The 25,506-nt window shown below is 36.2% G+C and overlaps 1 protein-coding gene across 1 annotated transcript in view; it reads left to right on the forward strand.

Moving 5' to 3' along the window:
* The first annotated feature begins 2,380 nt into the window (after positions 1-2,380).
* The window catches only part of LOC113232926 (protein takeout-like), a 32,743-nt gene continuing 9,617 nt past the window's right edge, over positions 2,381-25,506 (forward strand). The window contains exon 1 of the mRNA XM_026467831.1: positions 2,381-2,751. Coding sequence (XP_026323616.1) covers positions 2,661-2,751 — 91 coding nt within the window. The 5' untranslated portion in view covers positions 2,381-2,660. The remainder of the gene's footprint in view (positions 2,752-25,506) is intronic.

Consider the following 25,506-nt stretch of genomic DNA (forward strand, 5'->3'; position numbering starts at 1 on the left):
AAGAGCCTGTGCACACGGCGTGTTTTATACGCGCGGCAGACGCGCTATCGCGAATTGATTCAAACGCGCGCAAACATCGCGTTGGAAGCAAGCGAGCAAGAAGCTCTTGTATTTATTAATTGTGTATACTCCACTGAAGTTTACACTTAGAATTTCATGTCTTCATTTCAAAAACTAACTGAAATTGACAAACAAAATAAAATTAGAACTATTTCTTATGAAAATACGCGATTACATACGCGCGACTACAGCGCCGCTGTGGCGCGTACACGCGCAGATGAAGCGCGTCGTCAGCATACGCCGTGCGTGTGCATAGGCTCTTAAGTGTACAAAAATGCGGTGTTTTTTTCCAGTCTGGCTGGTTATTTTACTTTTTTATTTTAGATCTAATTTGAAAATAAAAAATGAGTCCGCCACTATTTTTGTCATTCGTTTTAATTTCCTGCAAGTACGGGTTTTTCCAATCCTTTGAGGGTCATTTTGTGTTGTTATGAAGTCATAAACATTAACTTTAATAAAGATTTTTTATTGATTAAACTTTGAATTAATCCGTGTTAAACTGTTACAATTTTTAGCTAAAAACCCATTTCTGCTTTTTTTTATGAGACCATGTGACCGGACGAACAAGTAGTGCGCCTCACCAGGCGCATGCCTGTCCATCGACAGTTGCATTGCCATTCATACTGCGCCCCGTCACCCTAAGACATATGTTGAAAAATCCCATGTGCCTGTAATTTTACTACCACTCTTACCCTTCAAAACCGAAAGACAGTAATGCTCACAACACTTGAACATACATATTACCTATGTACTTCTAGAATGAATGAATTAAATATTGTTTATTGCACTTTATATATACAAAATATATACAAAAATAACGACCTCAACAGTTCGCGGAATTACATCTATTTGCCAAGTTTTATTGAAATCGGTTACCGCAAAGTGGACGTAACCGGATTCATCCCCTGGTTTGCCACCCTTGGAGGAGAAATATTTTCTTCAAATTTAAACGGGACCAAGACTGATCTTTTCAACAAAAAAAGAATCATAAAAATCGGTTCACAAATACGTAATTGCGTAACGCACACACAAAAAAAACACAGTCGAATTAAGAACCTCATCCTTTTTGATGTCGGCTAAAAAAGAAACAGAATTTAGAACACTTTTAATTACTTACAGTCCGTTAATTTTTTTCTAATATAAAATAACTGCGCATTTGAGTTCCATTCCTCCTGACGGAAAGTGACGATGATGCACGCAGACTTAAATAATGCCTATTCACTCTCACCTTGAAAAGGCCTAAGTTATAGCGTTCGGGGTCAAGTCTGCAGGCAGGGAATTCCACTCCATAGCCGTTCGCCGTATAAATGTGGAAGCGTAACGCTTCGTGCGATCCACCCCCATGATGTTGATATTCCAATATCTACATTATGGCGGTGGAACCCCAGCCCATGTCTAGTCCCCCGAAGATCGAAAAGCGGTAAAGTCTCCGTGTAATATTCTGTAGGGAATCAATAATGACGTAGTTAATAAACAACTTCGAAGTCCGGTTTTAATTGCGTATCGACTGCTACGACACTTAGGTCTCGAGATGGACTCGGATTCAGGGGCTGTTTATTATCTAATTGTTAAGAGTTTAATACTACCTCAAATGGTTTTGGTTAATTCTGCGTAACAATGAAAGCGTTGAATCAATTACTTTGAAAAAAATATACAGTAAAATTGAGGATGATGTGAAAACACAATTCCTAAAAATTTTCACGATACAAAAAAAAAAAACACAAACTTACTTCGAAATTTTACAAGAAAACCGCTATTATGGTAAAAAATCTGATTATTGAAGTTGATTATTATCTTGCTTTATATTCAACAGTTAAGGAGATATAATTCCAGAAAAGTTCCTACATTGGTCTTTATTTCCTGATCTCGAATATGTATGTAACTCAATTTTGATAAAAATATTATTTGTACCCGTTTTCGCTCCGAGGGCAGATTTATTTTCACAATCTTTCAAATTCAAACGATACCTATGTATCTTCATTTCTCTAGTAAACAAATTACACGTAATGTTGCCATCATGTTTTGCTAAAAAGGAGCATCACTCGGTTTTTATCGCTCCGAGACTAAAATAATAATTTTTGAGCATCTTCCAACGTGTTACTACTTAATACGTACTATAAAAGTCGAAGTACAATAGCCCACTCCTAAAATATTTTTCCAACCTTGAATTAGTAAATGCAGAACGGTAGGTACTACAGTTCCAACAATATTATGGTCACGTAGTGCAGCACATGGTGTTAGTAAATAGTTCTTCGCTGTGGTGGGGAGACGTCCAAGGGATGACGAAAATCGCCCGCGAATAAAACACATCGCGGCTTTCACCACAAACTGAATGAGTCGCGAACCTTCGCACCGCCGCGTGCGCTTTTTGCCTTAAGCCTCCTAACAGCGCGCGCGCACGATTCGGACCTTTTTAACTACACATTTCTAAAAATAATTCCTACAAATTTGGTAAATATATTTTGTAATAGTATTTAAACAAACTCTTCGAACCAATTTCACTATTTCAAACAAAGAAGTGTTTCCATTGTTAAGTGCGCCTGGATTAAAAGATTGATTACATTACAATTTAGAAAGTAAATTAGTAAAGAGGCAAAAGAATGGCTGCCTTTAAGATCCTATTGGTCCTGTCCCTCGCTGTAATCTACTCCAATGGCCAAGCTGCTGAAAAGGACAATCTACTCACTGCACGTAAGTATATAGAGCTTCATATTAACTTTTACACAAATTACAAAGAAAAAATATTAGATAATAACAAAAAAAAATTAGCAATCAATAGGTAAACAGAAATTGTTTGAAACCACTGGCTAGAAGTATAGAGCTTTAGATAAACTCTATATACATACGTAATATACGTAAAGATTAGAAATAAGAGAAAGCAGAAAAGATAATGTATATACATATATATATATATATATAATTTATAAGAAAGAATTATATATATATATACATATATATATATAATTCTTAAAGGTAAAGAAATTGAAAAAAATTCTAGGTTTCCTGATAAAAACAACAGCTTAAAATATTTAATATTAATTACTCTGTTTACGTTAAATATACATAAGACATATATTACATAGATATTTCCATTGTACTTTATTAGCCATTAAAATCTTACATTTTTAACTTAGCAGAAAAATATTATGAAAAATCTTATTTTTGCAAAAGTTATACAAGTTATAACTAAAGGGCACTCGTGCCCCTTTTGTGTTATTTATGAAGTAATTATTGTAGTTGAACTACATAAGGGCACAGTTCTGTACATTATAACTAAAATCCTTTGACGTTAGTGTTTTTAACTTAATAAATGTTCAATTTTTCCTTTATGGTAGACAATGTGATTATTGATGTCCGTTGTGTCTTTCGAGCTTATTGTAAAACCAACAATTATAGAGTTACACTAACTTTTGAATGTTTATCTATTGTTTTGTTTTGTTTTCATTATTTGTTTAATCACATTAGTTTTTGTGGTTTGTGTTTTTTATAATTTTTTTCTTTGTAACCACTTAATGTTGTTTGCTAAACTTGGAAATTCGTAAATGGCATTAGATCATTCATATTTAAGTATAACTGTAATTGTATAATTAGACCGTGAATTTTAAAAGTATAAAATAAAATACAAATAAATTTCTACAAAATATCAGAAGTACTTAACCCTTTTTTTGATACCGAATATACAGGTTTGTTTGTAAAGTGCTAACAATCATCCAGGAGTACCACGACTTTTAATAATTCATGAGATTTTACTTTTTTACAAAAATATTTAAATTATTGATAACTCTGTGCAGTAGCAAAGGACAGCACCCTTTACTAAAATTATTTTAATGAAAGGCAACACCCGGAAAGCGTTGTTAAAACAGATTTAAAAAGTGTCAGATAGTTCAACAAAGACTTAAAAGTTTATTTTTGGTAAATTTATACTATTTTGTGGGAGTCATGGAACAAAAGTTGTTTATGATGTTAGTAATATTGAACAGAATAGAATAGACATTTATTGCAACACCACAACACATAGATACAAAAAAAATATTTAAAACACTTAGACAAACAAAACAAAATAAAAAGATAATAAACAAAATAAAAAATTCAAAACATAATATAAGATAAAAAGACAAAAATAACTATATACTTAGTAGGTTGATAGTATTTTATAAATAACCCTGTATTTGTACTCAATTTTGACAAAAATGGTAGTTGTGCCTTTTTTCGTCTAGAGAGCAGTATTATTGATGTTATATATTTTGTGAATAATGTATTCGTAGACACTGAAACTGAAATAAATCTCACTATTTGATTTGATCTCGTCATAGAAAATAGAGTAATTTAAATTAGAAATCTTTTATTTATTTATACTGCACCCAATTCATACTTGAACAATGAAGATTTTCACAAAACTGTGAGTGTAAAGGTCTTTCTTCCGTTGGATGAGGTTACTAAACCAAGCCAAATAAAACTCCAAATTGTTGTTTGTTCAAGATGTTTTTATTTTCACCTTGTATGTCGCCAATACAATTTCACCCTATATGCGGAAGATCAGGGCAGTCGTTCCCAGAAGGGACTCGACTCCTGGAAACCATTCCGCGAGTAAGGTTTTTCACCCTATATGAGCATACGAAATGTCAGAATATCCGGGTAGCAGTTCCCAAGAAGGGACTAAACTCCTGGTTGCCTTACTTACTCTCTGTATTCTCAGATTTCTCTTCTCATTAACAAAATTGCGTTCGAGTAGTCACCATTCGAGGGAAAATCTTAATACCGTGATTCAGAAATAACGCCAAATGGGTCAATGCCATCTAGCGGATTCTTAGAGAACTAAAAGTGAACAACCTGGCTTAAGGCCGTCTATTACATAAAGTAGGTTTGTTACATGAGTACATTTTCGATGTTTTATAGGTAACTGATATGAGTACAATTGACAAGCAAGATGTGCAAAGTAAACTTGCACCACAACGTAAGATCTTTACATATGAAATTAGTAATACCTATTTACTTTAAACCAATAATCGACTTGCCTTTGCCAAATCGACAGTCCGTAAATGACATAACTTAGAAAACTTCAGGCATCATTCAATTATATAATATACATAGAATTAAGTCAAGAGCGTGTTCGATATGACCACACGTATTGTTACTAAATTGGTGCAAGGTAAAGCAGGGTACTCATTAACGACCTGTAACTGTAACATGACGGATATAGTAACGAGGTTCTAGCGTGTACGCGTAAAATATACTTCACCCGCTGGAATGAGTCTGCTCACAGTGAACCGTACGCGTTCCACACGGCAAGCTCGCGAACCATGTAAACTCTATGATTTTTGGTAAAATAACGTGAAACGGTCAGAGCGTTTGCGCACAACGTCCAATTCTTATCAGTTTTGGTAGCAGCAGAGCTCCTTGTGAAAGAGTTGTTCCAGGGAAGTACTGCGATCTTACCTATTTCTGCCGCCAAGCAGTAATGTGAGCATTACCCTGAGAGTTGAGCAGTTGGAGTCCTGGCACAGAGTGAACTTTAATTCATTTGTGGTGAGAGTACCAATTGAACATCTAGCGACCTGTCAAGGCTATCGGACACGCACGTTGCGCCACACGTGGCTGTCCAAACATATACATAAATAAATAGTTTTTATCATATTATCATGTATGCTAGTCTCTAAGGTATGTGTTTTATGGGTCTTTTGTAACTTGAAAATAAATAAATAAAATAAAATTGCTGCGTTCTGGCACATGGGACTTTTCAACTTATGTCTCATGGCGCAGAGGCAGTGCACCTCAGATCTTTGCGATTTAAAGCTTTGAGTGGCACTGCAACTTATGGACTGTCACAGGGATAATTTTATCTTTAGATGTATAAGTGATGTTCTTATTTTCTCGGATCCGAATCGGACTTGTAATGTCCGAGTTCTCTAGATTTGTATATTTTGTGTAGTCTCGGATTCCGAACGAATACGAATTGGATGCAGCGCATAAACGCGCTTACGGTTACAGTGTCCCTAATATGAGATTACAGTGACAGTTATCGCTAGCGATCGCGTAAAATGTTTATATACAAAATTTTGTTTATGTTGTGACCGCCAGAGGCGCTCTATAATTTGCCATTCAAAATTGTGAAGTAATTTACGTGATCGCTAGCGACAACTGTCACAGAATCAGAACAGAATCGTGGTAGAGGCACACTAGTGGGTACACGGCTTAAATGGGCTTCAATATTCAGATAGACATAAGAAAATTATAAAAGTTCCTAGATTAACTACGTAACCCTAGAAATTAGAAATTGTATTCACAATTTGAAAATCTCATTGGCCTGCTTTAGACATTAGACGAGAAGGTGCTAGGGCCTGAGAATTTAACTTTTCTCAATTAGTTCTGGTTTGAGTGCAGTATTCTAAGTAGTAGTCCAAAGTGAATTGCGTTGCGTACTCGTAGCACAGGTACTTCTCGAGTTTGGGACCAGCTAATTAAGGTGGTCATCTGGCATTTTATTATGATAATTTTTAACTTAAATTTCGACGTTCTGTACTTCACCAACATGTATAAATATTCTCTTTTTATAAATCTATCTTAGAACTAAAAATTATCTGTGAAAAACACAGAATGGCATACACAGAATTTAGCCACACCGACCGTGTCACTAGTAGCCACTGTAGTGAACTGTGCATGGGATATGTTTGCCATCGTGGATTTGCCAATCTGTAGTAGTAGACCTCCTCGTAAAAGAATTCGTCCAGGGAAGTACTGCCACCTTACCTATTTCTGGCGCCAAGCAGTAATGTCAGCATTATTGCGTTCCAGATTGAAAGGGTATGGGTGCTGGTGAAATTACAGGCACATGGGACTTGTCAACTTATATCTCAGGGTGTCGGGCGTCGTGCTTCTTCTTCTTATCGTATTGTAGTATTGATGGCATAGATTTGCAGTTCAGAACTATGGGACATGTTTGCCATCGCGGTGAAAGGAAGTCTCGGGAAGGCTCCTTTCGCGCACCCCAACGGCGTGTCATAATAGACTTTTCCAGCGTTTTCCAACCTGCTCGATTTACAGACCCTTCAAATATGAAGCATATTGTTATTTAAACAGTTGTAAAATTAATAAAACCGCAATCTAATTTATTCATTCTAATCATGCTAAAGTGAGTCGTAGTAGTCCCCCAGAAATAACCTCTGTGACCCCCCGGGATTCGCAGACATGAGGTTAGGAAACATTGCGCTAATGTACACATCTCTTTTAATACGACTCATGATGTATTTATTATATTCAAATAGCATGATGAAATTGCGAAGTGGTACAATTTAATATTAAGAATGGTTACAACATTAGTTAAGCAATGGATTTTAGACATTACGCCGAGATACGACTTATTGCGATGGTGTCAAAATTATGAACAAAGTTTATGTAATAGATTGTTTTCATTAATGTGCAAGCCGAGCAACGTTCTAGATCGTAGGTAAAATTGGCTTTATATGACTGGCTGCTGATGATAACGTTGCGCTGATACGAGAATAGTACATTATTGCAGAGGTCGGGAAGTAAGGAGATTGCTGAATAAGTGTGAGTTACAAGATTAGACCTTGTATCAATACGAGTCAAGAGATCCCATTTCCCGCCGAGCCTTATATAGTGCTTTTCTCGAACAATGTGACGAAATAATAAAAGACTAAAGAGAGAAAGATGTATAATAGAAAAAGTAATAAAAATATAAATTAATCTAAGTCAAAAGTAATTATTGATATGCTTGGTCTATTTTGCTGAAAGAAAATGTTGTTGTTTTACACACATTAATAATAGTCCGCTGAGCTTCAGATTATGTGTTTCATAAAGTTCTTCAGTGCATGAAATTTCATAAGTTTTCCTGTATCTTTCTTTGATCATAGCCTGCAATATAATATTACCTTTTGTTTTAAATTAGACAGAGTATTATCCTTTACGGTGTTTTCGCTCTTGTCGTAGCAAATTTTTCTCAGTTTCGAAAATCCGGTATCCGACAGGATATTGTTCTACTGTCCGGTATCCGGCCAGATAGTAAAATTAGGCTGGATACCGGATATTCGCTTCATCTCTACTTTTTACGTATGAAATATTGTGATTTTATTATACATATTTAATTAACATATTTGTATTAATACTTATCTACGCAAAAAAATATGGTTGCTGCAAATTGCACCTTCAACAATAAAGTGACGTTATTCGAGTTATAATGTTTTGGCGTAACTGACGATTTGGGTCGTGCTAAGTACGTTTTTTTTTCTATTTTGCCATTGAGAGCGAATCTATTTATTTCGGATCAAAATCACGTGTATTTGTTTTTTCAAATAATTCAACCTTTCGAACAGTTTATAGGTCCCACGATTCGGCCGAATGAGATGGTAAAGTTATCAACAAGTTATTAATGCGAACCTGGGTGGCTTTTTCGCTACAGTTACAAAAGTTAATAATTTAAATACATTACGTACGTTTTGCAAAATATTTTATATAAACAATACGAATTTTTATTAAATTAAAACGAATTAGAACTAAATTAAAACATATTAATAGTAGTACTGCAGTCTTATACCTGTTTGGGATTTCACATTAGATTAAATATTGGTTCCCCAGAAACCATCTTCCCTGTTGAAATTTGGATGCTATTAATTTCAATAGCTTCTGAGTAAAAAAGGGACTCTTTTGCAAGAACCTGAGGTTTGTTGCACTTAATTGTATGTGTAGGTTTATCCATGTTTGCAGATTGCCGACTTTTTATGTGACGGTACTTTCTTATAATATCAAGTGACGGGACGAACGCGTAGTGCGCCTAATGGTAAGCTACATGGCTGTTCATAACAGTTGCAGTGCCACTCAGAGTTATATATCGCAAAGATCTGAGGGGCACTGCCAATGGGCCCGTCACCCTGAGACAGAAGTTGACAGTCCCATGTGTCTGTAATTTCACCAGCACCCTTACCCTTCTAAACCGGAAGGCACAAATAGGTAGGTACTTGCCATGAGCTACACGTTTTCTCTTGGTAAGAAATGCTTCTCATGAAGTCGTATACAATGTTTTCATTTTGCCAAAAATATTACTTTTGATTTCTGTCACTTTATTATATGAGTGTGCGAAAGTCCTGACCAAATAACGTCGTAGGTGGTATTTTATATATAAGTAACTAATATGGTAACACCTAAATGAATTTAATTGAATAGAACATTCCTCGATTGTCAGCTATTTATGGCAATCTTTATAGTGTTGCTTATGTTAGTGGGATATTTTTAATTTGCAATGAAGTTCAAGGCACTGCCAATTGTTATTACGCGTTCATTATGGTTATTGGTCCATTGTTCGTTTGTAGTAAGTCTCGTAGTGGTTATTTGCACGGATCGTTTATTTTAAGCCAAGATGACGTCACATTGTTGCCCTTTTATGACGTTATTGCGGTTTTCTTTATTTACAGTACGCCTTGAGAACGGTTTTTAGATCATAACGTTGGCTGCGTTATTCATAAATTTGTATTAGCTATAAAAACTAAAACAGTTAAAAAAAGACGGAGGCCTTATTTGACCTACTAAATAAAACAATTTCATTAAATGAACAAGGAAAATGCTTTTAGACTGCCGCGGAACGGAATAAGAATTTTACATTAAGATTACAATATGAATTTTTCTGAAGACGCACGACCAGTCTTGTGGCTCATATCTGCATACATTGTACGTTATACAAATGACATATACTTCATTACGCTATGATCTATTTCGTTACAAATATTAGCTTCAATTAAAAAACCGGAATGCTGCGGTGATGTCGATAGCCCCCTTTACACAGTCAATATACCGCGTCTAATCAGGAGCGTACAGGATTGTGCGCGGGAAGGCCTGCACGCGCCATCGTGCGCGATTACCTGTTTCAAATTTTTTAAGAAAATGTTCTTTGGCGCGCTATGGCTCGTGTTCGATTTTGTTATAACGGAAAGAGCTGTAAAGGCCGCGTGAAACTGCAGAATAGACCGCATGAAACTGCAGAATAAACCGCGTGAAACTGCAGAATAGACCGCGTGAAACTGGCGCGTGTTAGAGTGCGCGACTGTTGACCGCAATCACGCGGTCTTTCCCTTTTCCTCCCAATGTTTTTACACGCGCGCTCAATAGCGCATGATTGCTGTATCACGCGCGATTGAGTTTCTGTGTACTTAGAGCTCTCTAATGAGCCAAAATTAAACGGTGAGGGTTGCCTTATATTATAGCCCGCCGTCTCTGACTGCAGCTTCGTTCTGTTTTTTGTTTAATGAGATGTTGCCTTATCTTGTAGAGGATAAAGTTTATGTTGTATTGTTCGTTTTAATGCATCACCGCGTCGCTTTGCATTGCGAAGCTCGGCGGCGGCAATGTGAGGCGACTCTAATTCCCTGAAGTGACAATAATTAGAAATACAAAGTTGTTGAAATACAAAGAAAGAATCAAGTGATTAAGCTAACAATATAACAATATTTATAAATAAAATTTCTAACCTCCGGATGATGACGATGACATCTGTAATTACGTATCATTAAGACCCTCATTAAGCCTGCATGAAACCGCATACGCACGTTTGATGGAAGGCTCGTTACGGAAATTAGTTGAATGTGTGCAACTAGGTCAGGCATTATTGTGGCCATGAATACCTTTGTTGGTTTAATAAGAGTTGATGCTTGTTGAATCACTGATCGAACAAATAAGCAAGGTAGCCAAACGTCAATAATTATAATAAAAATAATCTTTTATTCAGATAATTTCAAATTAGGTCAGATCATTCGCCAAGCAGTAATGTGAGTGTTACTGCGGTCCGGTTTTGAAGGGTGCTGTTAAAATTACAGGCACATGGGACTAGTCACCTTATGTCTCAAGGTGACGGGCGCAATGGCAGTGCCCCTCCCATTTTTTGGAATTTAAAAGCTCTGAGTGGCACTGCTACTGTTATGGACAGGCTTACCACGAGGCCTACGACTTGTTCGTCCCGTCCATCCATTTCGTTAGGTAGTAACAAATTTTTATTTCTATTATTAAGTCATACTCAATGCGATAGTTTAGACAATATGATTAATATTTACTTATCTGACATATCACTACTGTATGGGAATGAAGGTAAAAAATGAAAAGTATCCATATATCTGCAGGATAGACGTAGCTCCACAAGGAGCCGTCTCGTGATTCCTTTTGGAAGATGAGAACCGTACCTACCGGTTTGCATCGTCAATGCCAAACACTGAACAAAGCAGCACTTGCCTTGATCTGGTTGATGAAAATACAGAAGCTGCTGGATCACGGCGGCTAGCTAGCGCCAGCCACCGCGTGTTGCGATTTGGGTGACACCACGATGAGGATAATTTGATGCACGGGGCACGGCTTTGCGTTATGTTCACGATATGTCTGTTTAGCACCAGGTTTCACGGTCTCATAAGATTTTAGGTAATTTATGTATTTTAGAGAACACCGGTCATTTTGCCTTGTTGAGGTGGAGTGCGCGTCGAAAGTACTCGAAAGTAACGGCTTGTAGTGCTTATTGTCTTGCACATTGCATCTTGTGCTTATTGTCTTTCAAAAGATCTTCAAAGACAGTAATAGCCATTACACATGTCATATTTTTTATTTATTTTTACGATACCAAGTGGCGGGACAATCAAGTCGTGCGCGGGCAAGAATCACGCCTGTCTATAGCAGTTCCAATGCCACTCATAGCTTTAAATCTGGGGGCACTGCTACTAAGCCCGTCTCCCTGAGACAAAATATGAAGTTGGCAAGTCCCTTGTGCCTGTAATTTCACCAGCACCCTTACCCTTCAAAACCGAAACGCAGTAATGCTAACATTACTTCTTGGCGGCAGAAATGGGTAAGGTGGCAGTACTTACCTGACTTTTACAAGGAGCAGTACTGCTATTAAATATAAGACAAATCAATGTATAGTGTAAAAACGTTTTTAGCAAGACCGGACACATTGTAAATCTGTGGTACAATGGATGATGAAGATTTTGACTCTCCTTTGAAAAACTATAAAGACGTCACATCCAAAAAGACCGAACGTCCCATCCGTGCCAAGGTCTCAGTCGCGACAAGTTTGTTCCGTTGACGTATACACGACAAACATCGTCTTTAACCGTTTATTTACTTATAACAAAAAGGCCAAAAAGCCTACAAAGTACAAAAGAATTGAGTCTTGGAGGCGGTAATCAGAATTCTTTGATAAATATTCAGAGTACTTCTTTACTTATCAGGCCTCTTTGTTCTTAATCTACATCCTTGATGTGCTTACGCACATATACAGCGACCAATAAAATATTTTATGATAATTTCTTAGACCTGTTTAACAAGCTACAGTTCTAATAAACTGACCATCCTCATCCAATTACATCAGATATTTGTCCGCGTGATAATTGACAAACATTATTTTAATGTGTCTGGTAATGTTTGACCTTTGCTTAATGGAGTTCACAGTATTTTGAATAAAAATCGTTTAGTTGTTAACTAGTTTCTAAATTGGAAATGAAACCATTTTTTCGGATTTAAATCGCATATGCTTGTTTTTTTTTTAAATAAATCAACGTTTGTGACCTTTAGGGGTCTCACGGTCACGGCTAAATATGGGCTGTTTTATTTACACATACATACAAACATATCATCACGCCTGTCTTCCACCTGCTTGTGACGTCCCTATCAAACCTTCGTCACCTCCAGTTTCATCAGTCTCGTACATGCCCGTTTGTTCTTGGTACTTTTAATCAAGCCTTTTTTAAAGACATCCTCAATCTGACTGAGTCATGTTCGCCATGGTCTACATCTCCCCATACCTCCATTCACATTTCTCTATAAATTTGTGCCATCAATATATATATTCGTTCGTTCTACATGATCAAACCATCGAAGCATCCCTTTCCTAAGTTGGTCACTACATCATCTTTTATATCACAACGCTCTCTTACTTATACTGTTTGACATTCTGTCTTTAATACTAATACCGCACCATTTTCGTTCCAATATGTAACAATCGCGAATACCTATAAACTCTATGCTGTCTAAATTATGAGTATTTGTCTTATATTTCAAGACCAACTCAAACAATCACCTATTTCATTACAGTTGTTTCATTCTGTCATTCTTCAACCATCTTGTCGTAAGCCTCTTTCAACTTAGCTCCGTCTCATTCCGGGATGTTTATTTAGCTTTATCTTTTAAATACATATATTTATCATAATTTGTGACTCACTATATCCTTCTCAGTATGTTATTTGAACTTTGTGTTCAAGCTAAATAGCAAGTTAAATAATAAAGACTAGTTTCTCTGACATTAGTAATTTGTTCACACCATTTCTTAGAACTAGGTCTTGTATTCCGTAATTCGTATACAGAACTAGTGGATTATTATCTTTTGTTACATGAAGTCTCTTATCCTTTATCCAGGATATCTGCAACTGTAGAGTCTTTGGGGACAAGAAATACTATGAAATTTCAATGCCAAGGTATTTTCCAAGCACTTGCATTCCAACTAACATTCGTGAATGGAATTTTTATTCCTTAGTTTAGTATTCTACTGTACTGATATACATAGAAATTGTGGTCACCTGGCTGATACTATTCCAAATCGAACCTTGAATGAGTGTGAAGCATGAATTTATAAATTGTGTGGACGGAGGTTGCCGATCGCAAATTTGAAGACCATTGTTTTGATCACAATATTTATAATAATAATTAGGGCAACTGTCGCACTACCCAGAATACCCAGATCAGATCCAATTTAGAAAATTTCGTTTCCCAACTGATGTGCGGAAGAGCTCCTTGTGAAAGAGTTCGTTCAGGGAAGTTCTGCTACCTTACGTATTCCTGCCGGCAAACAGTAATGTCAGCATACTGGGTAGGTACTGGTGAAATACAGGCAAATGAGACTTGTCAACTTATGTCTCAGGATCACGCCCGCAGTGGCAGTAACCCTCAGGTCTTTGTGATTTAAAACACTGAGTGGTACTGCAACTGTTATGGACAGGCATCTGACCTACCACCAGGTGCGCGACTTGTTCGTCCCGTCATTTGGTCTCGTAAAAACATCCTACAGGGAACCGGTCGGGAAGTTGAAAAGTCCCATGTGCCTGTAATTTCCCCAGCACTCTTACACTTCCAAACCGGAACGCAGTAACCTAATACGAAGGTTACTGCGTTCCGGTTTGAAATTCAAATTCAAATTGAAATTCGAAATAATTTTTATTTCATAGGTAAGCATTATTACACTTGAAATCGTCACAATGGTTAAACTCTACCGCTCATTCGTAAGGCAGATTCCCCTGAGAAGAATGAGCAAGAAACTCTAGGGGTTGCTCTTTGTAAATAACATTTACAATATTTTTTTTTATTTGAAATATCAGATCGAGATTACCTCCATGAGCTAAACGGGTTACTACCACGGATTTTTGTCATCCAAGTACGCAGAAGTTGTATAATAACCTTTAGTATAAAGTTTTTGTTACACTATAGTTTTAAACCACGTGAAAGGCAAATTTTGTATATCAACTGGAATCTTGTTATAGTAGTGTATACATTGCCCCTTAAATGATTTTTTGTTCCTCGTATTAATGTTATGTCCGTCACTATTTTTCATAAAGAAATTACTATTCCTTTTAACATAAATTACATTTTCATAAATGTACTGTGAGGCTGTAGGAATGTTAATTTCCTAAAACTTATCTCTCAAAGATACTTTGGGGCCCAGATTGTAAATTGCCCTAACTGCACGTTTCTGCAGGACAAAGATTCTATTGATATTGGCGGCATTACCCCAAAGCAAAATGCCGTATATCATTTTGGTAGGGTAAGCAGTAATACGAGCTGCGTGGCGGTAAACATAGGTAAGGTGGCAGTACTTCCCTGGATGTACTCTTTGACAAGCAGCTTAAGTGCTATTAAAATATATGAATCAATCGAAACTCTTTATAAGCTTTGTCGACGTGACTGCAGAATGCTTTGGATTTTCTGAATGGATTTCCACAAATTACCTCATTTACAAATATTATTCACAAGTTTGTTTAGCGTTTACAAATAGTATTGTCACACTTTATTATTTCATACTTGTATGCTTAAATAATAAAAATTTCCCTGGACATTAGGAAGTGAATACTAATCCAAGTATAATCTATCTATATAGTACAAAGATGAAGGACAACTTGAAGTAGGCAAAGTTTCTAAACCAGTAAAATAATTAATGGAAATAAGGACGGAAAAATGCCGTGGCAGCCTAATGGTTTGACCTACCACCTTTCAAACAGAGGCCGTGGGTTCAGGCTCGCACCTCTGAGACTTTTAAAATTTATTTTTACAGGAGCTAGAACTCGATCATCTATTCATCATCCATTCATAAGGTAGATATTATAAAAAAAACTGAAACGTATCTTCTGCGCAAAATTGACATATCGTAGACTATCCCGACTTAGGCATGTGATTATTTTAACCAATGAAAAGCTCCCATTCACAATAAACTTTGCATGTTTCGAACAAATTCCAGTAACAGGTCAAAACAGTAAGTATTTTGGATTGGGCCCCTACTCTTGAAAACCAGCGAACTAAGAACATAATGACAACACGATTTGACACTTTGGACCGGGCCCGTCTTTCGTTAGCGGATTTCGTGAGTAGGCCCATAGGTCATTCTTACTAGGAAAATGGTCGTAACTACGGATTTCGCCCCAGACGTGTGCCCATCGGAGCATTCCTTGGTCCTACAGTCTCTAGTCTGTTTGACCTTAGAGCGTTGATGATGATCAATTAATACTTTTGACAATGAACGTATAAAAATACCTATATGTGAGTGGAATAAGATTACAAGTTGCATTGTAAAGATGGCTAGTGCCAGCCTTGCATAGCCTTTTGAATCAGCTGTAGAGGCTGTATAATTTTAATGGGTATCGCAGACGTGAGCAGAATGCGCGTTCACAATATTGGGACATAATGTAGCAGTGTATTGACTCATCGAATTTTAAATTCCGTAAAGAAATAGCACAAAGGTTTTATTACTGAGATGGAATTAAGGAAAACTCAGGCATTATTATTAGAGTTTAACTGGCTGCCAGTGCCGCCCTTCTTAACTAACATAACTAACGCAATCGACATTTTTAGCGTAATCATTGACTTACAATTTATATGGACGTCGGGTCCGCGCTAAAAAGTGTCCGAACTTATAGGGCGTTAAAATCGTATACAGAGCGTCATTCACGCTTTAGTCTTCGTTTGTTCGACAGACAGCGAAGCAAGCAAAATTAGACAGTACTGCGATGACATTACAATTTTAATTCAACGTTTTAGCTTTTTCATATTCCTTTACATGTCACTACGTTTAAATAGGTTGACTTGGGACATTTTTTTCGTGGTTTTTGTATTAGACCCGTCGTCCATTTATTTGTAAGTCAATGAGCTTAATTGACATTTTTTTAGGTGACAATATAACTTTAGGTGCCAATACCTCGAAAGTTACCGAAATGTAAATGCATTATTTATGACAAGGAGGGCAAAATGTTCTTTCTTATTCAATTATTATATTCAATTACGTCTTCATATAAAACGCTAATTTCTTTAAGTCGTAAAAAAGTGATAGATTGTGTTTTGTTTCTTTTCATTCATAGCACGACCGCTAACTACGTTATCATACCAACTAACCAGTCTCGATGTTATAGCCTATACACCTTCAATTGTTTTGTTTGTATCTTGCAACACTATTGTGGCGACGTCTACATTTGTAATTAGTACCTACTGTAGTCATGAATCCAGGTATTCAACAAGCCAATATGAAAGTCTATCGCAACGAGAAATCTGCCGAATCAGAGACCTACCCCGATTCGACGAGCACGAACGTTTAATATCCGCCTAAACTCTTTTCTTGGATATTAGACTTAAAACTCTTTTTTGTTATATAATGAACTCTACATTGTGTAGGAAGTTTTTTCGATGAAATTGTAATTTTATTTTTATTTGGCGTTATATTTCGACAATATTTCTTTTTATTGATATTATATAGTTATGCCACCATATTTAAATTAATTATTGTTATAGTTTATATCAGTGATGACCATATTATTCTTTGACATTGTATTTTAAATTGTAACATTATGATATTGATAATATGAAACAAAAGATTTAGTTCTATTCTGACTCTATACTTAGGGCAAAACTAAGTGTTAAAATAATCTATAAACTTTCAATGTACAGCACTCGTCGTAAATAAACTTCACATGTTTGCCGCAGCTTGTAAACCTTCTTCGCCGTGCTGGTTTCATCACAATGATTTCCTTCACTGAAAAGCTCATGGTAAAACACTCATGTGAAAGGAGACCCGTGCCCATGGGATATATAAATAGGTCGATAATGTTGTAAGATTCGTTTTATAAACAAACAATCAAAATCACACTGCAATGGTTGGACAATGACTACAATGTACAAGATCGTATAGGACTTATTACTCCTGAGTATTCTTACATGTTAAATAACAAAATTCATTATTATCTAACTCAATTAACCTGAGCTCTATAGCAGCGGTCAGTTTGTCAATTTCAATCAAGCATGCAGGTCAGGCAAACATCATTACTCTTTGCGAAACTACGCTTTACTGGAATTACTATTTTGAATCTGAGACGGAGTGTCGAAAGCTATGTAGAAATCGCCTGATGGTGGTAAAAGTCACAATTGTATGAAGTTTGTAAACAGCTCATATGGATTCGAGACATGTTTTGTCAGAACTATCACGTTACAATATTGGGATTGACATATGACAGCATTGAATACCTCGCGAAAATAAACTGCACGTCGGATAATATAAAAATAAAGTAAATAAAGTTTTATAGACAAAGGCAAAACAAAACTGAAATATAAATTCTATAACGGTCTCTTTTTAACCGACTTCTCTTTTTAACATTCTTTTTTCAGCAGCAGCAGAGCTCGTTGTAAAAGAGTTCGCCCAAGGAAGTACTGCTACCTTATCGATTTCTGCCGACAAGCACTAATGTTAGTATTACTGCGATCTGGTTTTGAAGGGAAGGGTGCTGGTAATCCCATGTGCCTGTAATTTAACAGGCACATGGGACTTGTCAATTTATGTCTCAGTGTGACGGGCGCAGTGGCAGTGCCCCTCAGATCTATGCGATTTAAGCTTTTTGGTGACACTGCAACTGTTATGGACAGGTGTGTAGCTCAATCAGGCACACGACTCGTTCGTCCCGTCACTTGATATTACATATAAAAGAAACGCGATTTCTCCGATATTTGAGAATCGATTTTGATTATTCTTTTTTTGTTGGAAAGGGGATACCTTAGTCGTGGCCCAATTAAAATTTGAAGAAAAAATTCCATCTGTAAGGGTGGCAAGATATGGGACGAACCCGGTTCATTGGATTTCACACACTTTCAATTTACAAATTTCAATAAAACTTGACAAACAGATGTAATTCCACAAACTTGTGAGGTCAGTTTTTTTTTATAAAATAGTTACAATTATTAGCATACCATTACTACCGTGATATTCGTTTATATTATGTTTGTGATATAAAGACACTCATGGTATAGCGAATTCCTTGTTTTGAGACCAGCTAATTGGTGTGATTGTCTGGCACATTATTATTATTTGGAATACTGTAACACAAGGTATCCTAGTACAGGTTTCTCTCTCTCTCTTTGTATGATCTATCATTGTATCTATTATAAGATCAACATCAAAACCTTTGTGATTGGAAATAAATTATTATTATTATTGTGGATATTTATTATGGCTATTTATATCCTACAAAAGCTGTTAATGTTTCTTAAATTACTGAGAACCTTCTGAACGTGTTTTGTGGAGAAATAAACATATTATTATTATTATTTATTTTCTATTACTAATACACATTCTAAATCAAATTACTCAAAAGGTTATAAATAATTGATCACTGTCAAAATATCTTATTACATTGTTTATGTAATAAATAATAAGCCTGTATGAACATATTGTGCCATAAAACTCGAATGAAATGATTCACCCATTCGCCGTCGGAGTGCGCGTGTACCGCAGAATGTGGTTTCACTTCTTCTGCAATCTTTATAAGGGGCATTGATAATGGAAGCCATCTACTGAATGTACTCTCATGTCTTACCTATTTATACCTATTTTACACCTTCATCATTATCAAACTTAAGAGTTATATATTTGTCGTTGGAACGTCTTCCATCATCTCTCCTATAAGCCAGCTCCTTGACATCGGCTTTTTCCTTTCGACATCTTCCCTCTTCAATTCGATTTTTCCTAAAATGGTCTTAAAGAAGTTGTCGTGTTGTATCTAATGTCCAATTATCATCCTTACTTGGTCGACATTTCCTTCAGGCGTACCAAGCACTTTTCGTCATCATTTATTATGCGCACAGCCCAGAAATTGAATGCCTGCGACTGTATTGCCGAGCACATTCAACTTGAGTATCTTTGAAGTGCGACTGAATAGGCATCTTCTGCTTGGTCCATAGTAGATCCTATCTTTGGTCCAGAGAATAGGCTAGAATGTATGTTTATACTAAAATTTCCTTATATTACTGAATTGTTACATAAAAAAAGTTTATATTACCTAATTAAAAAATGATTAAAATAATTAGATGGTTGAAAAACCCAATACAAAGAGACGACAACAAGCACATAGAAAAATTCGTGAGGTCCGCTGGTTCGTTCCCTGGCTTAGTTCGTATAGCGTCTGCCACGGTATGCTAGAAGACGTCGGTTCGAATCCGACAGGATCGAAAGAAATTTTTCTGAGTGTTCAATCTTTGTATTAATAATTATAACAAACTAGTGGAGTAATTTCACAAAAAACAATTGAATATCGATTCAATAAAAGTGTAGAGTACAGTGAATAGCGACATCTCTTGCCAGGGCTGGTAGCTGTAAAGGTATCTAACTGGGTGATAAAACTTTCACAGATTTGTCATAGATGGCGCAACGATTAAAAAGTCGTTGAAAAACTAAATACAATGACACGACAACAAGCACATAGAAAAATTCGTAAGGTCCGCTGGTTCGTTCCGTGGCTTAGTTGATATAGCGTTTGGCACGGTATGCTAGAAGACGTCGCTTCGAATCCGGCCGGATCGAAGGATTTCTTTCTGAGTGTTCGATCTTTGTATTAATAATTACCTAATTATGTTAAATGAGCGTTAGGTTAAAAATTATACGTTACATCTCCCATGCTAGCCTGATGCCAAAAATGCCAAAAGTCGTGGTAGCGTAATGGTTTCAACTAGCGCCTCTCAAACAGAGACAGTGGGTTCGAATCCGGGTTCCGAGTTTCTCGGACTTTATGTGCAAAATTTTATTTGTTTACCATTTTTTTCATTCGGTGAAGGAAAACATTGTGATCAAACCTACACGTCGAAAAAGGTTTACACATCTCGGAAAACGGGTTGCGGTCTTACTTCATTTGGTTCCTAAACTTGATAGGAGACTTGTGCCCATCAGTGGGATGTATGTGCGCGGTTTGATGGTGATGATGGACCAGTCCCAGGATCACACGATACTCGCTTTTGGTTTCGTTTGGGTTGCGTTGCGACTTTTAACCGACCCCAGGTTCAGATACTACGAGCTTAAATTTTAATTTTAACAATCTCAGTACAGAGTACTAAAAAACCGACCTCAAAAGTACGTGATACGAAATCGGTTACCGGAAAGTGCGCAAACCCGGATTTATACCCTAGTTCGCGATTATACGGGACTGGACACTAGAGATAATAAAAATCGGTTCTCACTACTCAAAGTATAGTGAGAGAGAAAAACGCCTTGAATTGGAGAATAGCAAAATCAACCATTAAAATAATTGTACCTTATAATAAAATTTTGGCGCTGTTTATAAAAATGAATCTTCGTGCGTGATCACCCTTAGACGTGGACGATTTTCTTCAAAATTAAATGGGACCACTATGGAGGTACTCTCTTTCCAACAAAAAAAGAATCATGAAAATCGGTTCACAAATATCGGAATTATCGCGTAACATACATAAAAAACATTGAAGACCTCCTCCTTTTTTTGAAGTCGGTTAAAAAAGTACGTCATTTCTCTCAAATTCTGCTGCGTCATTTTTCGATTACGATCTACTAATGTAAACAGACATTACCATGGCAAATTCCTCGACACGCGATCTCCAAACTAGGTTTCCGTGTCGGTTGCATAAGAGTTGTATAAGAGCTGACCTTGTGCAAGCGCTCAATCAGCCTTATATCCTAGTTCAAGTTCAACTTTATAAGATGAATTGATTTGATTGGAATTTATTCACACAAATATTTAAAACCTATTGGGGTCACAGTGTATGTAATACAATGTCACATCACATGCGCCTCAAACTAGGTTATAAAACAGAATTTCGTTCACACGAGTCATAGACACGATATTACCTATGGTGCTATTAAATGAATAATAATCATCAACGTAATTTCAGCCGAACGATGTCCACAGAGGGATATAGGCCTCTTCCAAAATAATAATTTAAAATGCAAGACAATCACACCGATTTCAGACTTGGCAATTTCCTGTACCATGAGAGTATGAGCAACAAAATTGACTCCAAGGCTTTACCCAGAACACCCAGACCTCCAACTAAGAGAGCCCACAGCGCTAAGCGCTGAGTTGGCGAGGTCATACAAAAGTTAATTTATGTATTTTGTAAAAAAATAATAGCCTGTATTTATGTAAATCGCAAACTCCTGCTTTTTATGTTATTTTTATGTAATTTCACCAGCACTCTTTCACTTACTCTTCGAAACCAGATGGCAGTACAGGTGGCAGTACTTCCCTGGACGAACACTTTCACAAGGAGTTCTGTTCCTGGTTGTTCGTAAGAAACATAAACTTGAGACCAGACTATCTCGATCCTAAAGGTTATGAAGAAGTCCTGTTCTGGTTTACCTCAACCTGTATTAATTTTTAACTTACAAGATATGTTGTAATAATAATTTAATTATTCCCTCGGTCATGTGATTAACGAAGCAAGTATACATTTTATTTTATTCAAATTGCGTCATCGATAGACTTAACCGGTTGAATGTAATAAAAAATTGTATTCGAAATTCCAAAGATAATTGTTTTAATTTGTTTCTACATGACCACTAAGATTTCTTCGTGTTATGCAAATCAAGTTGTAGAACTGGTAATTAAGGTAAAGTTTTTTTACCCGACTGCGCGAGGTTTACGTTGTTCAAGAGTGCGTATGTCCGTTTAAATACAGCCTAAAAGGCTTTATAGATTTTGACATATGAGGTGTCGTTAGATTCGTCTTGATTGTGGGAGTGTTATAGGCTATAAAAAATAATCAAAATAGTGAAGGGGTTTAATTTATTTTTATCTTTCCAGTTAAATATTTTTGCAGTCGGATTCTTGTTTTTTTTAAATAATTTTTAGACTTGTTTTCAGACACGGAAGAAAAAAGAACAATAGAAATGCCTTAGGCCTCGATTACTATCAGAATCGATGTCGCCAAAACATTCTTAATTTGAAACAACACAAAATGTTGATATTCATTGGTCATAGTTTTAAATTTAAAAAGAAACAACAAATTCTGGATTGTTAATACAATTTAAACTTTACCCTGTTAGCATATCGTTGAGCATCATCAATACCTATTTGCAAATTACGACGTTTTGATATTATAGTGAAATTTCAATCAATGTGCTGCCATCTAGCGGTCAATTGCTGACGCTAACTAACCACTTCTACTGTATTTTTATTATTCTGTGTTTTCAGATAAATCGCGGAAGTATATTTGTTTTTCAAAGGACCAAACGATTCAGCTGGCATTCAGCCGTGATCATGGGACCTGGGGCCTACCACAACCTCTTAAAACAATATTACTTTAACCTTACGTTGACTTTACGTACCATGACACGCTTAAAGTAAGCTTATTATAATGTTAGAACTATGATGTTTTATTGGCAGCTTTGGGACTATTTATTCACTCAGTTCGTACTATGACGCGACTTTAATATTAAAGTAATATTGTTCTTATGTAAAATTTAACAATCTTAAAATAATTACACGGATGCAATGGAAACAACATTGTTTTCGAATTTATTGTCTAAATGTTGATTTGTAATGATTAAAAGTTAAGTATTTATTTACATATTTATTTACATATATCTCTTCATTATTTCGTTTATTTTTTTCTTCAATAGTACATAGGAAATAATTTGTCGTTAAATAAAAATACGCGGCGTTTATTTCGTAAAATTATGGCAGTGCCATCTATGTGTTCCTTGGCGACACTAACAGTTGACACTAGACTACAATTCTGAATTCACAACGTGACAATCAAGACTCGGCTTGTTTTAATTATTTTTCTTCGTGAAAATGCGGAAAAATAATTGAAAACAATGTAATTTTGATATATTTCATTATTGCACAATTTTCTTTTCTTCGCAGTTAAAATTCTCTGCATATAAATAATATTAAGTACTTTAACATTATACTACAATTGGACGATCCGGAACATCAAAAAGAAAGAGATGGCATTATACAGTTCATATAGCGTTATTTCTTTCCTATTTTTAGTAAGGAATAGACAATATTGGAAAATAGTTCGTTCTTTCAGTCACTTTAGCTATAATACGTTATTCGTTGATAAGTTTGTCATGGTACGAATACGAATAATATTATAATAAGCTTATTATGAGCTTACATTGAAATAAGATTGTTTTTTGAAAGGTTATGGTATGCCACCGGTAAAGGGTCCGAAACGTTGATGTGTTTGAAAAACAAATATACACGAATTAGAGCCGGAAAATTAGTTTCATTTTCTATGTGTCTCGAAACTTGAAGCTTGATCATTTTCTTTGATTTTTTGTGAAAATTGTCAAAGAAAAAAAATCATTATCTTCTTAGCCTTCTTGTTAAAAATTTAATTATGGGAGTTATTAAAATGATTGAAAGTTAGTTTTTTTATGAAATGTAAGTGCGCATTTGACCTCCATCTCACCTGATGGAAAGTGACGGTGAGGTCGACGATCGAGCATGCACACCTAAATAATGCCTAGGCATTACGAGTCACTAGTGACTTACGCCTTGAAAAGGTCCAATTTATAACCTTTAGGGAACGTTCGTTCGCCATATAAATGTGAAAGCGTAACGCTTCGTGCGAATATTTGGAATATCCACAACATAGGGGTGGTACTCAAGCCTGCGTCTGGTCCCTTGATGATGGAAAGGAGAAGGCGGAATTAAGTCGTGTAATTCCATCGCACACTCTCCGTGATATATCCGGTAAAATACCGATAAGCAGGAACTTTACGGCGGTGTTCAAGGCTCTGCAGCTTCGCCTTCACCAATTCTGAATCAGTACAGTGGTTAGTCTATAATGATCGATAAAATCATTTATTCATTTCATAAGTTAATAAAGATCACACTGGACTTCGCTATAGGTACTAAAATACGAAAAACTGGGATTTTCAAGAGGTGTTTTCGACAGTTCCTAACCTAAAAAAAAATTTCCCGCCCTATATCGTACTCGGCTCATAAGTTCATATTACACTAGCAGGATTACCTCGCTGAACGACAATGGACACTTGCTAAACCAACCATGACCCACAGCAGTGATCGCAACCCCTGTTTCTGAGTCGGCGGCCCAACTCTTTCAATAAAGACCTAACTTTCCTAACTAATCTAACTTTATAGGAGCTGCTCATATTAATGTTTACAACTCTGATCGAATACGTCTTCAAAGTAGATGCGCTAATTTATACGCCCAGTGTTCATAATGATCTAGATGAAAGGTCTTAACAACTTATCGTCAATGATTGTGGCACACAAGGCATATAGAGCTTAAGTTTAATATTGCAATACGCAGGGGCCCTAATACTTTACCCTGTGGAACACCAGCCGAACCCTTCACTGAATATGAACATAATTAATTATCTGCCCATGTTTAACAACTTGCTGTTATATCAATAAATTTGTGAGTACAAAAATATAGTAGTAAAACAACTTGGCAATGTCCATATGCAAATACACTTAGACGTAGTTACCAAATTCAATTAGTGGAGTGACGAGTAAGGAAATATAAATAAGATTTTACTGATTTTTTTTCCAAAGTAAAGGACAGTAAAGCATTTACAAGACTTCAAACAAACCGTTGATGTTGTCGCAAACGCATCTGAGTCATTCGGTTATCAACTTCGCAATACATTGTCTCCTTGCAACTAACTGTCCACGTTTCATATGACCACTTTTTTACAATACCAATTGTGCAGTCAACAATATTGTCGTTACATTACATGAGCATTTATCAGCTATTTGACAACCCCCGAAGTCGAGTGGCTTGCACACCGGTTTTGACGATGTCGCCATCGCTGAGGTTCCAGGTTCGATCTCCGCCCGAGTCAATGTAGAAAACGAATTTTCTATATTGTCTCGGGTGTGAGTGTTTGTGGTACCGTCGCTGTTTCCGATTTCCACAACACAAGTGCTTTAGTTACTT

This window comes from Hyposmocoma kahamanoa, unplaced genomic scaffold, assembly GCF_003589595.1.
Source record: "Hyposmocoma kahamanoa isolate Upper Pololo Valley unplaced genomic scaffold, ASM358959v1 78, whole genome shotgun sequence".
In the NCBI taxonomy this organism is placed as follows: domain Eukaryota; kingdom Metazoa; phylum Arthropoda; class Insecta; order Lepidoptera; family Cosmopterigidae; genus Hyposmocoma; species Hyposmocoma kahamanoa.